At 53.3% G+C, this 13799-nt stretch overlaps 1 protein-coding gene across 10 annotated transcripts in view; it reads right to left on the bottom strand.

The window, feature by feature from the left end:
• SLC19A1 (solute carrier family 19 member 1) overlaps window positions 1-13799 on the bottom strand; it is a 45568-nt gene that overhangs the window by 23258 nt on the left and 8511 nt on the right. For 7 of the 10 annotated variants that reach the window (XM_066370007.1, XM_066370004.1, XM_066370002.1 and 4 more), the window contains exons 2-6: window positions 11762-12023; window positions 7787-8558; window positions 7516-7708; window positions 4514-4655; window positions 292-2114 (exon numbers count right to left, since the gene is read on the bottom strand). In XM_066370007.1, coding sequence (XP_066226104.1) covers window positions 1839-2114; window positions 4514-4655; window positions 7516-7708; window positions 7787-8558; window positions 11762-11974 — 1596 coding nt within the window. In that variant the 5' untranslated portion in view covers window positions 11975-12023 and the 3' untranslated portion in view covers window positions 292-1838. Of the gene's footprint in view, window positions 1-291; window positions 2115-4513; window positions 4656-7515; window positions 7709-7786; window positions 8559-11761; window positions 12024-13799 lie in introns of those variants that run through there. The other 3 variants (XM_066370012.1, XM_066370010.1, XM_066370011.1) reach the window with 3 other exon arrangements.

Genomic DNA, 13799 nt, shown 5'->3' with positions numbered 1-13799 from the left:
GAACAATGGAACAGAGGCAGAGGTGGGACCAGAGGAAAAGCAGTCATAGGGAAAGTAGAAAAGAAGATGGGATCAGAGAAGGGAAAGAGTGTAATGAAATTATATATACATAACACAGCATTATAGAGAACAGGACAGCAAATCCTGGAGGGAAGGGGGGAAGCCATTGGGGGAAGAGGGCATGGGGGGGGCGAGGGGAATAAAGGGGTGGGGGGAGATATTTGGTGGGACACTTGAATCTGTGTAAACACAAATTAAAATCATTAAAAATAAACAAAAACTCTTATAATCTAATTTTGTGTGCCTCTTTTATTGTTCTTATTTAAGTATTAAATGCATGAAATAATAAACTACAGTACCTTTCAGTATATATATTTTTTATTCTTAAAACAGTCATTAGGGCAGAGAGCTGGTTGTTAAATTATTTGAATCCCACCCCTGCATAAAAGGGGAAGAGTGTTGGGCCCTGAGTTCAGTGCTGCCCCTTCCCAGCATTGTCAGAGGGGCAGTGGTGGCCTATGTAGTAGACACGCTCAGGGACCAAAGCATCAGTCTGACCCACTTTGTCGGCCGTGAGTTGGGCCAACCCCTGTGCACGCCCTCCTCCTCGACTCTCAGGTGCTCAACTCAGCCACCACTCAGGCAGGAGTGTGTTCCTGATGCCCCATGCCAGGCTAGCTCGGAGCAGCGGCCTTTCCCTGGACCCTGCCAGTTCAGGCACTGCTCAGCCACCCCACCTTGCATGAGGGCAGAAGGCCATTAGGGGGTAGCATCAAGTACAAGATGAGCCCTTGTTGGGTCTCTTCTTGTGCCTGGGGGCACCTTTCTTGGCTTCCCAATTGATCCCAGCATGCCCCCGCCCAAGGACTTCTTGGAATCATGAACCCCTCACTCAGGTCACATGGTTTGTTTAATGTGTTTTAGGTCTCACATCTTGACACAACTGGTTTCCAGAAGAGCCCCGGTTGGCGTGTCCTGTGGGCTGGCGTGTCCTGTGGATTGGCGTGTGGGCAGGCAAGTAGAATGGGAAGGATGATTGAGGGCTCAGAGCAAAGAAGGAGCCAGCTCCCAAAGGCCCCAGCACCCCAGCCTCCACACAACGGGGAAGTGCCTTCTGGTCCCGGGCCATTTCTCCCACAGAAACAGAGCCCAGTGAGGGAGGAAACAAAAACAAAAGGAACACAGCATTGTTTAAAATGAGAGCACCTGGACAACTAGGAATGTCACAGGCACTTGGAATCTGGGCTCCCACCCCCACCCCACAGGGGCTAGTGTCCTCTGAGTTGGCACTCACCGGTCCCCAGGGACCAGTGGAATCTGCTTCCCAAGGTGGGTGAAGGTGGGAAAGCCTGGTAAGTGCATGGTGGTACCCCAACACCAGCCATGTGTAGGCAACCCACCGTGGCCCAGCAGTTGCTGCAGTGTCCCAAGCAGGCTACAGAGCAAAGTCAGAATGTGAGCCTGAGAGGCATAGGGCTCAAGGACACCACAGGACAAGCCAAGGCACCCCTTTCTGAGGCAAGTGGCCCTCAAGGTGGGTATCACAGAAGCAGACCACATAGGGGCCCCATTGGTCATTGGTTCTATAATCTAAACAATAGATTTCAAACAATGCCAGCAATCCAGCTTTCTGATTCCAAAAGAATAAACAACCTGCCAGGGACATGACAGTTTTGACATGTCAAGGCTTAAGAGGACTGGTAACTTGCCAAGGACAGGACAGTTCTGAGTCGCCAAGGCTCCAGGCTTAGTAAGGAGGTTGAAGACGCACAGCAGGCTGCCTCGGGAGTCTGGAATCTGGCCACTCACCAGCTGGGCAGGGAGCAGGTCTGGCCAGGTCAGGCCTTGGCCTCAGGCTGCTCCCTCAAGCCTGGTCCTGTGGCCCATGCGCTGTCCTCTGGGGCCAGGGTCGTAGCTTCAGGCTGTAGGTTGCAGAGGGCCCCATCCTGCAGGCTCAGCACCTGAATGGCCTTCTCCTCTGAGGGGCTCTTTAGCTCCTGGGCCAGGGGCAGGGGCTGGTGGTGGCCCCACTGGAAGTGCCACAGGCTCTCCAGCACAGCTCCCAAGAAGTAGGCAAAGGATAGCACCACGAAGTACACAAAGTAGACAAGGAACTGGAAGAGAGAGAGGTGCAGGTGAGGGTGGGAGGTGAGGGCAGCCTGGGATGTGATGGGGCTTGGGAGAGGAGGGAGGGGGAGCAGTGGTAGGAGACACTGTGAGGGCAGCTGGGGAGCAGGCCGTGTGCATGTGTATTCCTCCCTCTCCCTCCTCTTGCTCTGCAGCCATAATAACACTGCAAGGGTGGGATGGGCACCCAGGGGTCAGAGACCACCCTAGGAGCAGGTCCCCAGTACACAAGGCCTGCCCTCCATCCTCTTCCGGCCACACTAGGCACAGCCCTAGAAGATCTCCCGCTGCTTTCCTGCAGAACCCTGGCACTTCGGGTCCCTCTCTGTGGCCTCTGTGATCTACCCCCAGGTACTTTGGTCATTTTACGTGAGCAAACATGTACCCTTTGCTCCATGCGCAGTTCCTCCACTGCTGAAGGCTCGTGCACACCTGTGCATGCATTGGAGCCCGGTCAAGATGGGCAGCCTGAGACCTAGGCAGCCCCTATGCATTGAGCCAGTGGCTACCCTGGGGACAGGCGAAGGTGCACAGTAGTGATACAAAGGGATGCACACCTAGAAATGTCTCTCCTGATTCTCTCGACCACCAGGGGGGTAGGAGGTCTGGGTGGTCTCAAGGTGTCTGTGGGCCAGACCAGGCTCAAGTCCCCCTTTGAGCCCCTAGCAGCACCAGCACACTCAGCCTGCTAGGACACCTGTTCATTTTAAAAGTGAACCAGGAAGGGAACCATAGAGGACTTTGCTCCCAGGAAGATGAAGTTGCATGTCTCCTAATTTCTTCCTCAGTATGACTGAATGCTGGTGCCACACAGAGCACTACATAAGAAAGTGGCTCTGAAGGCAAGAGGCAGCCCAACTAGGGACCCCAGAGCCCAAGGCACAGCAGGGTGATGTGTGATGGGTCCCAGGCTTTGTTTCCATTTTGATGCAGGTATTTTGAAACCGAAGAAGCCAGCAACCCAGAAATGGCAACACATGCAGAAAAACGAAGCCCCAAGAAAGCTGCTTTCTCTACCAGAGGACCAGGAAAGGGACATCCCAGCAGGACAGGAAGTGACAGATGAAATAGCTCTGCTCCGGCCAGACCCACCCTTGTTACCCAGGCTGTAAGGAGGCCCATGCCTCATGGGATGGTGCTGCTCAAGGCCCAGTGGGAGCTGGAACATTCACCCCCAGAGACCACACGGAAAGCCTGGACTTCACTCCCATCCACCGGGTGGAAACGACGCCAAACCCACCCCTACGGACTCAAGACTCACCCTCACCCAGCTGTAGTAAGAACATTTTACCCCATATTTAACCTTCTGAAAGCTAAAGACAAAGAAAAATAATCTTGAATGTAGCCATTAAAAAAATGACAACTTAGGGGAAAACTATCAGAATGACAGAATTTTTCATCACAAACCATGAAGGCTACAAGGAAGTGGCAAATTTTTCACATGCTGAAAAAAGCTGTCAGTCTAGAAACCTGTATCTTCAGGAAAAAGAAATCAAGACCTTCTCAGGTTAAAAACCAAAAAACAACAAAAACTAAGTAACGAATCTGACACCAGCAGACCTGCCCTAAAAGAATGGCTAAAGAAGGTTCTCTTAACCAGAAGGAGATGATAAAGACAGAACCTTGATAAAACAGGAAGGAAAAAGAACACTGAGCAAGAGATCAAAGCAGGTGGGGGGGTCAGGTGGTATGGTTATGAGAGGGCAGCCTGAGGGACCCCACGGGAAGCTTCTGCTTCTTAACCTTATAAGGTCAATATTCTGGTGGTAACACTGCCCAAGAGAACTGCAGGATGTGACCAGTGGGAAAACTGGTAATGAAGTATGTACATGGAACTCTGGATTACCTCTAACACTGCAAGTAAATGAACAGTTATCCAAAAATGAAAAGTATTTAAAAAAAAAAAACAAGCATACTATATAAATCAGAAAAAGCTAAGAACTGTATGATTCCACACATAGGTGGGACACAAAATTGAGACTCACGGACATAGATAGGAGTGCAGTGGTTACCAGGAGGAGGGGAAGGGAAGAGAGGGAAGGGTTGAGGGGAGGGGCATAAAGAGAAATAAATAAAAGGTGACGGAGGACGATTTGACTTTGGGTAATACAACATAATTGAATATCAAATGGTGTGGAGATGTTTTCCCTAAATCTATGTACTCTAGTTGACCAATGTCACCCTGTTAAAATTGTCTAAAAAAAAAAAACAAGCATTCTCAGGCCAGCTGCAGGCCACTGGCCCCACAAGCTCTGCCAGATCTGAGCCTGAACCCCTGCCCAAATTGGTAGTCTGGACCCCATGGAGGGGATGGACAATGCTGCTGGTTGGGTGGGCACTGGGAGGTCCCCCTCCTTGAGGAAGCAAACCCAACACAGGGGCTCACCTGTGAGCGGACCGGGAGGCCCAGGCCCCGCCTGTCGGAAACGATGAGAGTGATGATGGTCTTGAGAACAGTGGCGAGGAACGTGTTGACTCCAAAGACCAGGGCACAGAGCTCCTTAGAAAGAGAAGACGCAATCTGAAAACTTAATAGGAAAACGGGCCGAGATCAGCCTTGGCCGGGAGAGACAGGAAGTGACCACAAGTACAAAATGGCCATGTGATCTGATGACTGGCTGTGCCCACTAAGGCCACTGGAGACCAGCCCAGTGCCCCAGCCACCCATGGCATCCTCTCTCAATGACTCAGAAAATGAACGCAGAACAGTGCCCAATGCAACCTTGGGAAGACATTTAAAAGTCCCCTAGTAACCTTGGCACAGAGAGAATCATATTTACTACAGCACTCTCAAAAGATCATCCTCAGGAGAATAGGCAGAGCATCATGAGAGAAATTCTGGAATTAAAGTCTTTAATGGGGCCCTGGCCGGTTGGCTCAGTGGTAGAGCATCGGCCTGGCGTGCAGAAGTCCCGGGTTTGATTCCCGGCCAGGGCACATAGGAGAAGCACCCATCTGCTTCTCCACCCCTCCCCTTCTCCTTCCTCTCTGTCTCTCTCTTCCCCTCCCGCAGCCGAGGCTCCATTGGAGCAAAGATGACCCGGGCGCTGGGGATGGCTCCTTGGCCTCTGCCCCAGGCGCTAGAGTGGCTCTGGTCGCAACAGAGCGACGCCCCGGAGGGGCAGAGCATCGCCCCCTGGTGGGCAGAGCGTCGCCCCTGGTGGGCGTGCCGGGTGGATCCCAGTCGGCACATGTGGGAGTCTGTCTGACTGTCTCTCCCCGTTTCCAGCTTCAGAAAAATACAAAAAAAATTAAATAAAAAAAATAAAAAAATAAAAAAAATAAAGTCTTTAATGATTTTAAAGTCATTAAATGATTCAATAAATTAGACAAAGAACAGTTAAATAAGAAGAGCAAGTGGAATTAACATGCTCAGGGCTCCCAGTCCTCCGCAAAAAAATTAATGTTTGTGCATATTTCCAATTAAAATCCCTGAAGCGCCTTTAAAAGTAATGACTAGACAAGAAATCGTCTCAAGTTGTGGAGACCAAACAAACAAAAATATCCAAGAAGCCTTTAAAGAGAATGACCAGGGCCAAGGGCCTTCTGCTGTACTGGAATCCAGGGGGCAGGAAATACAGGAGATGACAGAATGAGCGCTCACATGACGGACACGAACTGAGAAGAGACCTTGTCAATCTAGGTCTGAAAAGACAGATTAACTCCTGGGAAACCAGAGCTGAGTCAGGCCCCAAAGGCACAGCAGAGGCCACCCCATACACACCACACCATCCACATGAGTATTACATGGCACACCATAAACTTCACAAGTCAGATTAAATGCAAAGCATAACATACATGATTAAAGGCTCCTGGCACATATGATAGTTCTAAGTGTACTACAGGTAAATAAGGAATAAAGAGATCCCAACAGAAAGAGTCCACAGATATAAAGTGGCCACTAATACTAATACCAGGGAGGAACCAGCCCAGCTGCACTAAACAGGCAGGCTGGCCCTCAGGTCACAGGGGCAGTGTGCTTGCCTGGCAGGCATCTGCACTATCTACCAACACCCCCTTGCTAAAGCGCATGCCTGTTGACCTGGCCAGTCCCTTTCTAGGAACATCAGGGGCCATTATCAGAATTTGGAAAAAAAACGCAGGTTGAGAGACTATTAATCTCAGTGTTATCTGTCATAGCAAGATATTGAAGACAGCATCCCCATCAGTTGGGGATTAGCCAGGTGGCATGTCACTTGTCACCAAGAGGACCAATTACACCTGCATTTTGGACAGCTAATTGAGATGGTATTTTCTGCCAAGAGTGTGGTCAGGGTATCTGGCAACACTTGGCCCTCAGGAGCAGGACAGGAAGGACCCCGGGTTTGGTCAGGCTCTTAGACCCCAGGGCAGGTACAGGCTGAAAGTGGAGAGGGAAGTGTTGGTACTGGGATCTTCTGTGAGATGGCACAGGGAGGTAAGGCCACCATGCCATGAACAGGGGACTGCAGTGGGTCAGGAAACTGAGGATACAGTCTGAGCTCAAGAAGAGGTGGGGACAGATGTTCCTACATGGGTGTAACTGGCAGGAGGATAGCACTGGAGGTGCCTCACGCTGGGGGTTGGGGATGCTATGGTAAACAGACACACCCACTGGGTGTGGGAGGTACAGGGAGGCGGGCTCCCGTGTGCCTGTGTGGTGTGAGCACGGGGAACGTAAGCATGCAGCTTTGTGAGAGGTCAGTTCAAAGGAGCACAGAGGGTCTTAGGAACAAGCAGGATGTGGGCAGGGGGAGGTTCTGGAAAGCACAGGCAAGCTGGTGAGCAGCTATCAGGATGTCTCTGGGCAGGCGCAGGAGGGTGCCCGGGGGTGTGAGGAACATGAGGGCATCAGTAGAGGCCTGGACAGAAGGTAAGCTGGGATACCTGGTTGCTCCTTGGCCAGAGGCTGCTAGTCCCCACATTGGGAGCAGAGGTAAGAAAGGCCATGGGGTTACCCAGGACAGGACTGCAGCAGCACTTGGGGCCTAGAAAACAGGGCAGGAAGGCTGGGGGAGGAAAAACTTCGCAAGGACCCATCCCTGTAGACACCAAATGGCCTTGGTGGGAGAAGCAGAGAATACATCACACAGAAGGACTCCTTGCTGAGCCTCAGGGTCATGGCAGGCAGCTGGGATGGACATGCTATAAACAAGGGAACAATTGGGCCCCTAGCTGAAGGTGTCCAGGGTTCACTGATCCTCCCACCACCAAACTTGCTTCACACTGCTTGGCACACACCACTTTTAATTGCCACAGGACATTCTGGAAGGCATGCCTCTTAATACATGCATACAGCTTATCAGTCCCCCACCGTGAAGGAGGATGGTGCATGGCCACTTGCAGCCTGCTGTCCACCAGGCCCTGGGCCCACTGGCCTCTCATCCACCCCCACACAGTCCAACTCACGTGGCAATGGGCACCAGGAACTGGTAGAGGCCGCGGAACAGCACAAAGGCCACATAGCATAGCTTGATGCTATTCGTGCTGTGCATGAGGAAGACCAGCCCGGCCTGCACTGCTGTCATGCCTCCGATGACCAGCTTTGCCCACAGGGCCCAGCGGATCTTCACAAAGCCCGCAGCAAAGGAGGTGATGGCACCTGTAGAAACAGGACAGTTACTGTCATCCCCATGGGGTAGACAAAGCAGGTGGGGCAGGTAGGGCCGGCTGGGCATACCAAGCAGAGTGGAGGCGGCGTCCACCCCACCGTTGTAGACTTTGGTTGTGTCTGTAGTGGGTTCAACCACATTCCACAGGATGTGCACATAGTAGACAATCAGGTAGTAGCCGGCTGAGTTAAAGATCCACCAGAGGGACCAGAGGCGCAGCTGTGGCAGCCGCAGGCTGTCCCCCAGCTCCCGGAACATGCGCACAAGGATACAGTCCCACCAGGCTGCCAGCAGCGTCCGACTGAGCTTCCTGCCTGCGGGCTGGACAGGGCCTGGGTGCATCTGGTCCAACTCGGAAGGTGAGGCTCGACTGCATGCAGGCTCATTGCGGTTGAAAAAGAGGCTACGCTTGGGACGCTTCAGGAAGACCGTGAGGACCAGGCTGAAGGTAAGGAAGGCCAGCGAGATGTAGTTGAGCATGGTGAAGGAGACCTTGCCCAGGGTGACGAGCAGCTGGCCCAGCACAGAGCTGGTGAAGACGCCCAGCAGCACGGCGGCCCTTGAGTAGCTGGCCATGCGCTGGTAACGTGAGGGGTGCACGAGCGAGAAGATGTAGGAGGAGTAGGCGATGCGGGCGGCCATGGTGAGGCTGTAGAAGAACTCCATGAACTGCATGTGCAGCACAGAATGGCCAAACAGCAGCAGCAGCCACACAGAAATGTAGCTCAGGCCCTGCAGGAACAGCACTGGCTTGTAGCGCAGGTAGTCTGTCAGCAGGAAGATGGGCACCAGCACTGCCAGGTAGGAGTAGGACAGCATAGGCGTGATCTCGTTGGTGACCTGCAGGATGGCAGGTTCATGACCCTGTGCAGCTTGGCACCGCAGCCGCTGATGGCTCTCTTTGGGAGCTCCCCACCAGAACTGTGCCATGAGTGTGACCATCTGCTAACACCAGCACAGGTGGCCCTTGGCCCCAAGTGGCCAGCAGGCTCCAAGGCCTCATTTCACAGATGGAAGCCAAGGGCCACAGTAGAGCCCTGGTCAGCATGTGGGGCCCACTGGGAGGCTGGTTGGAACCACACGCTCCAGCTGGTTTACCCACAGTTTCTACAGCCCTGGCATCTGCTCACCCAGATGTGCTGCTGATGAGCCAGCTGGAGCAGCTCATCCAAGTCTGCTCAGGACTCCAGACTGGACACACACACTGACAAGCCTCCAGGGTCTCAGAGGAAGGCTGCTGGAAGACTCCAACCAAAGCTCCCTAACCAGCAGCCTCCTGAACCCACATGCCCATAGGAATCCAAGGCTGACCCCAAAGGCTGTGGTCCCCAAAACAAGTGCTGAAGGCCTCCCAGGACATTCCTAGACATTCTTGGTGTAAGTCAGTCCCCTGTGGGAAGCTGAATAACCTGTGCTTGGTCATCGACAGCCACTGCCCAGCTACAGGGATCTGGACCGTGTTTATGGAAAATCTGGGAACATCAAACAGTCCCTAGCCCTTCACTGATGAGACCTATTGGCAGATGACTTGCTGGTCTTTCCCATCTCCACCCTACTCTCTGCCTCTCCTGCAGAGAACAATGTCCAACAAAGGGCCATGGGCCTGGGAGCCCACAAAATCCATGTGGCAGTGTCTGTCAAGAGCCCTGACACCGGCAAGAAGTCAGCCTCCTGCTGGCCTGAGCCCAGCGTCTCCTGGGTGCATTCCCAATACCTTAGTGTTTGGGCGTCCTAGGACAGATAAGAGCTTAGGAGCTGTGCTGGGATCGGAATCCAGAGGGCTTATAGTGGCTTCTCTGAAGAGGGGAGGCTCAGCCAGGGCCCCAAGGCAGCCAGGACAAGCTGGGGGTGGGGGCCAGGACTGTGGGGCTGGCAAGAGGAACAGGGCACCAGGATGGTGGGTTCTGAGGACCACTGGGATGATGGGGGCAGAACCAGGCCACAGGTGACCTAAAATCCAAGAGGAAAAGGCGTCAAGAGTTGAAATCCATCAGCACTTGAACAGGAGCTGAGTCCTCCTGACTGGAGGGCAGGGACAGGGCAGAAAGGGAATGGAGGGGAGGGCACTGAGGATCCTGCCAGTGACAGGAGTGTTGGCCACCAGCCAGAAGAACTGTCTTGTAAATGTTTTTGGCAGGGCTCCCCTCGGGGGCAGGGTTGCAGGACTTGACCCAGGCACCTTAGGTGCAGAGGAACTGAAGGCCTCGGACTGTCCCAAAGGCAGCATGTCAGGGAATGGAGAGCTTGTAAGGTAATGCTCATGGCGTAGCAGGAGGGAAAATCTGGCTGCACAAAAACTGGAAGCTCTAGCATAAACAGACACTGTAAGCATGGGAAGGACATCAGCCAGCAGGGAAAAACACGTGACCCACAGGAAAAAGTTGGGGATCCCCCAAGGCAGAAGGCAGACAGCCCTCAGGAAATGGAGAAAGGCATGGCACAGGGACAGCTAGGAAACACGCCATGGCAGAAATTGAGGAAACACAAATCCAGCGGTTATCAGATGGGCAGGAGGTCAACAGGGGCAAGAAACTGGAAGCTGTGGCCACAGGCAGAGGGAGCAGGTGTTGGTGTCCAGGACACTGGCTGCAGCCTCTCCCTTGGGAGTGACAAACTGAAAGGGCCTGGGTAACACTGTGGTTTAATTCCCTAGGTTGTGACTTAGGTAAGAGAGTCTGTAACCCAAGTGGGTGACTCTCCCAAGCAGGCCCAGCAATCTCGGACCACATTCATTTCCCAGACAAGCCTATCATCCCTGTGATGACACCAAGTTCGGTGGAATGGTTTTAATTTCTGGAATCCACCCCATAATCAGTTCATGTGCAACCTGAGAGGGCAGGTGAATGGGACTCACAACTTTTTTGCTATAGAGATTTTTCTTGTCATCTTAACAGAGCTTCACATACATGACTCCTGTAATCACCATGGCTGATGATGCCGGCCCCCCTTAAGATCAGATCAGTGTTCTAAGGAAGTAGAGCCCTCTAGCTGACCAGCAAGCAAGGGATGTGAAGGACTGGTTACTCAAAGGAGCCTTGGAGGGTCTGGGGGGCACAGGAGACAATCCTGCAGGCCCCAGACTCAGCCCCCCTACCCAGCCTCACCTGGGAAAGTGACCTGCTCCAGCAGCCAGCACTGACCATAGGATCAGACACAGTGGCAGACACACAGGGCCTGGAGCTCATGTGGGCCAGTATGTGGCCATTTCCGTCTTTCCAAGATGGCTTGGTTGAAGGGGACAGGCTTCATTAAGACAGCCATCACATTTGACTAAGAGGGTCTGCAAGGGGTAGGGGCTGAGCTCCAGGCCAGGGCCTTCCCCAAAAAAATCAAGGGCACAGTGGGACCCAGAAGGGTCCAGCGACAGGAATGTAGGGTGGAGAGGCCAGAGGCCACACTGGAAGGGCAGAGGAGGCTGGGGGGTGAGCAGCCCAGCACCAGCTCTGGGGCAGCCGGGGATCTCCAGGTAGACGAGCAGGGTGGTGACCAGAGCTCAGACGGGGCCCTGACGGTGTGCTTCATCAACCAACACCCTCTAAGTTTTTTTGTTTTATTTTATGGAGAAGGAAATAGCAAAAGTTGGAGAGGAAAGCCACTAGGGCAGAACATGTCCTGCCTCTTCCTCCTACCCGAGACTCACCTGTGCCGAGTTCACTAGTAAGGTTTCAACAAGATCCTTGGTCCTTGAGCAAAGGAAAATTCCTTGAGTAATCCCTTTAGGCAAATAGCTGCCAGTCTCTGCTGGAAGCAGGTGCCAGCAGGGGAGCACCCTCTCACTCCGGCACCCCTCCCACAGAGGCACTCCTCCCTCAGAGACCCACGGCAGGCTAAGAGCCCCTCTGTGGCCACTGTCACTCTTTAACAGGCCTAGTTAATAAGTGAATCAGGCCCCTCAGAGCCCCCTCAAGGATTGGGGACAGGACCCAGGACACCACATGGCTGCTTAACCTCAACAGCCCCAGTTGTGTCCCCATCCAGGGGATGTCCCTGTCTGCTATTCCCCTTGTCCACAGGCCCGTTCTGCCCACACCAAGCCCACATGCCTGTTTCTGTGTGAAGTTCTTGTCAGGGCCCAGGAGGTAAGGGGTGATGAAGCTCTCCCCAGGCCGCATCTGGGCCATGAAGCCGTAGAAGCAGAGGGAGAACACCAGGCACTGCCAAGTCTGGAGTTCACAGCCCAGTCCAGGCTCCCGTCCAGGCTCCGGCTGGGGCTTCGTGAGTACCGGCTTCTCCACTGCTCGGCCAGAGGGTGCCATGCTGCCCAGGCCCCACACGGTCTCAGAGGGACTGAAGGTGGTGCTGCCCCTGGAGGGAAGAGCAGAGTCGGGGCAGCTCAGCAGCTCACAAACACTTCCTGTCCTCTCCAGAACTCATTTCCCCACTTTCTCACTCAGTCAGGATCCCACATCCACATGAAGTTGGGGAGGAGCTCATCAGCCCCAGCCCTATGCTCTCAACCTGGAGCTTGTAGCAGTCCGGATGTCATGTCCATCCAGACTGGGCTATCCCCACCTCTAGGGAGCCTCCAGGGCTTCCCGGTCTCATTTGGTAACCAACAGCCTTGTGGGGATCCTGAAATGTTAACTAACACTAAACGCAATTTAAAACCCAGTTTCCCAAACATACCATGATTTTCAAGTGTTCATAGCAAGTGGCTGTGGTTGCTGGGCTGAGCATATGTCCCTCCCCAGGAGAGATCTTAGGGACAGCCTGCTCTCGCTGTCCCATTAGCCTCTGGGGAGACTCCATGCAAAAGACTGGGGGATGGGCAGATGGGGTTTGTTGGTAGAGCTCAGAGCAGACAGGGAGGCAAACAAAGAAGTATTAGCCAGAGAGGGCTGTGACTGGGTGAAGGAAGGAGCCTCAAGGGACAGACAGAGCTCCAGACCACCATGAGCTGAGAAAGGGTGGCCTCACCCAGGGGCTTTGGATGGCACCTCTTTTTGGTACAGGGGTGATGGCACTGTTCCTATGCCCACCAATCACCCTTTCTAACAGAGAGGAGCAGATGATCATGTTTAGTTATCCAAATACAGAGTTATCTGCTGTTTATTCTTACTACTACTTCTCTATATGCTACATGATATTGGTTTTCTATTAAGGCACTGATACAAAGTTCACTTATTTTTTTTTTCATAAGTGAGAGAAGCTGGGAGGCAGAGCGACAAACTCCTACATGTACACTGACCCAACCAACCAGATCCACCAGGGAAGCCCCCTACTGGGCGATGCACTTCCCATCTGGGGCCATTGCTCCACTGTTCAGCAAACAAGCTATTTTAGCATCTGAGGCTAGGACATAGAGCCATCCTCAGCACCCGGGGCCAACTTGCTCCAACAAGCCATGGCTGCAGGAGAGGATTAGAGAGAGAGAAAGAGAGAGAGAAGGGAGAGGGAGAGGGGTGGAGAAGCAGATAGTTGCTTCTCCTGTGTGCCCTGACTGAGAATCAAACCTGGGACTTCCACATGCCGGGCCAAAGCTCTACCACTGAGCCAACAGGCCAGGGCCCAAAGTTCCCCTTTATGAAAGAGAGTAAAAAAATGAGCTGCCGTGAAGACTGTGCCAGGTGGAGAAGGGCTCCCATGCTAAGCAGATGCTGTGAGAATGAGGAAGGGTTTACCCACTCGTGGCTAAGGATCCCACATCCACAGAGTTGGGGATGCACTGGGTGTGGGGGTGGGTGGCTGGGCTGAGAGAGGTTGAGACAGTTCTGTGCTCCTTACTACACGGCCTATTCTGCAAGGGTGACCATGGAGGGCCTGGATTGGGGGAGAAATCCCCTCCAATCCCCAAACAGTGGACACAAAAAGTTCCCAAGATGTGGAACCCGCTGCTCTGGAAGAACTACCAGGTTCTGGGCACTCAGTCCCCTGCACTTGGCCAGCATGCTGCTCAGAGACCATCCAAGCAGAAAATGTTCCCACAGTCCTCCCAGGATAAGGCCTACGAAAGCCAGGTGACAGCAGAGACCCCCAGAAGCTACTGAGGGCACAGACAGACCTCGTACTTGATCACTCTGTGCAGGCCTAGGGCCTTAGCAAAGGAAACCGGTCTGATGGGTGAGTATCTTTCACCTTCTA

The sequence above is a fragment of the Saccopteryx leptura genome, chromosome 2 (genome assembly GCF_036850995.1).
Source record: "Saccopteryx leptura isolate mSacLep1 chromosome 2, mSacLep1_pri_phased_curated, whole genome shotgun sequence".
In the NCBI taxonomy this organism is placed as follows: Eukaryota; Metazoa; Chordata; class Mammalia; order Chiroptera; family Emballonuridae; genus Saccopteryx; species Saccopteryx leptura.
This window is presented reverse-complemented; position numbering and strand designations above follow the sequence as displayed.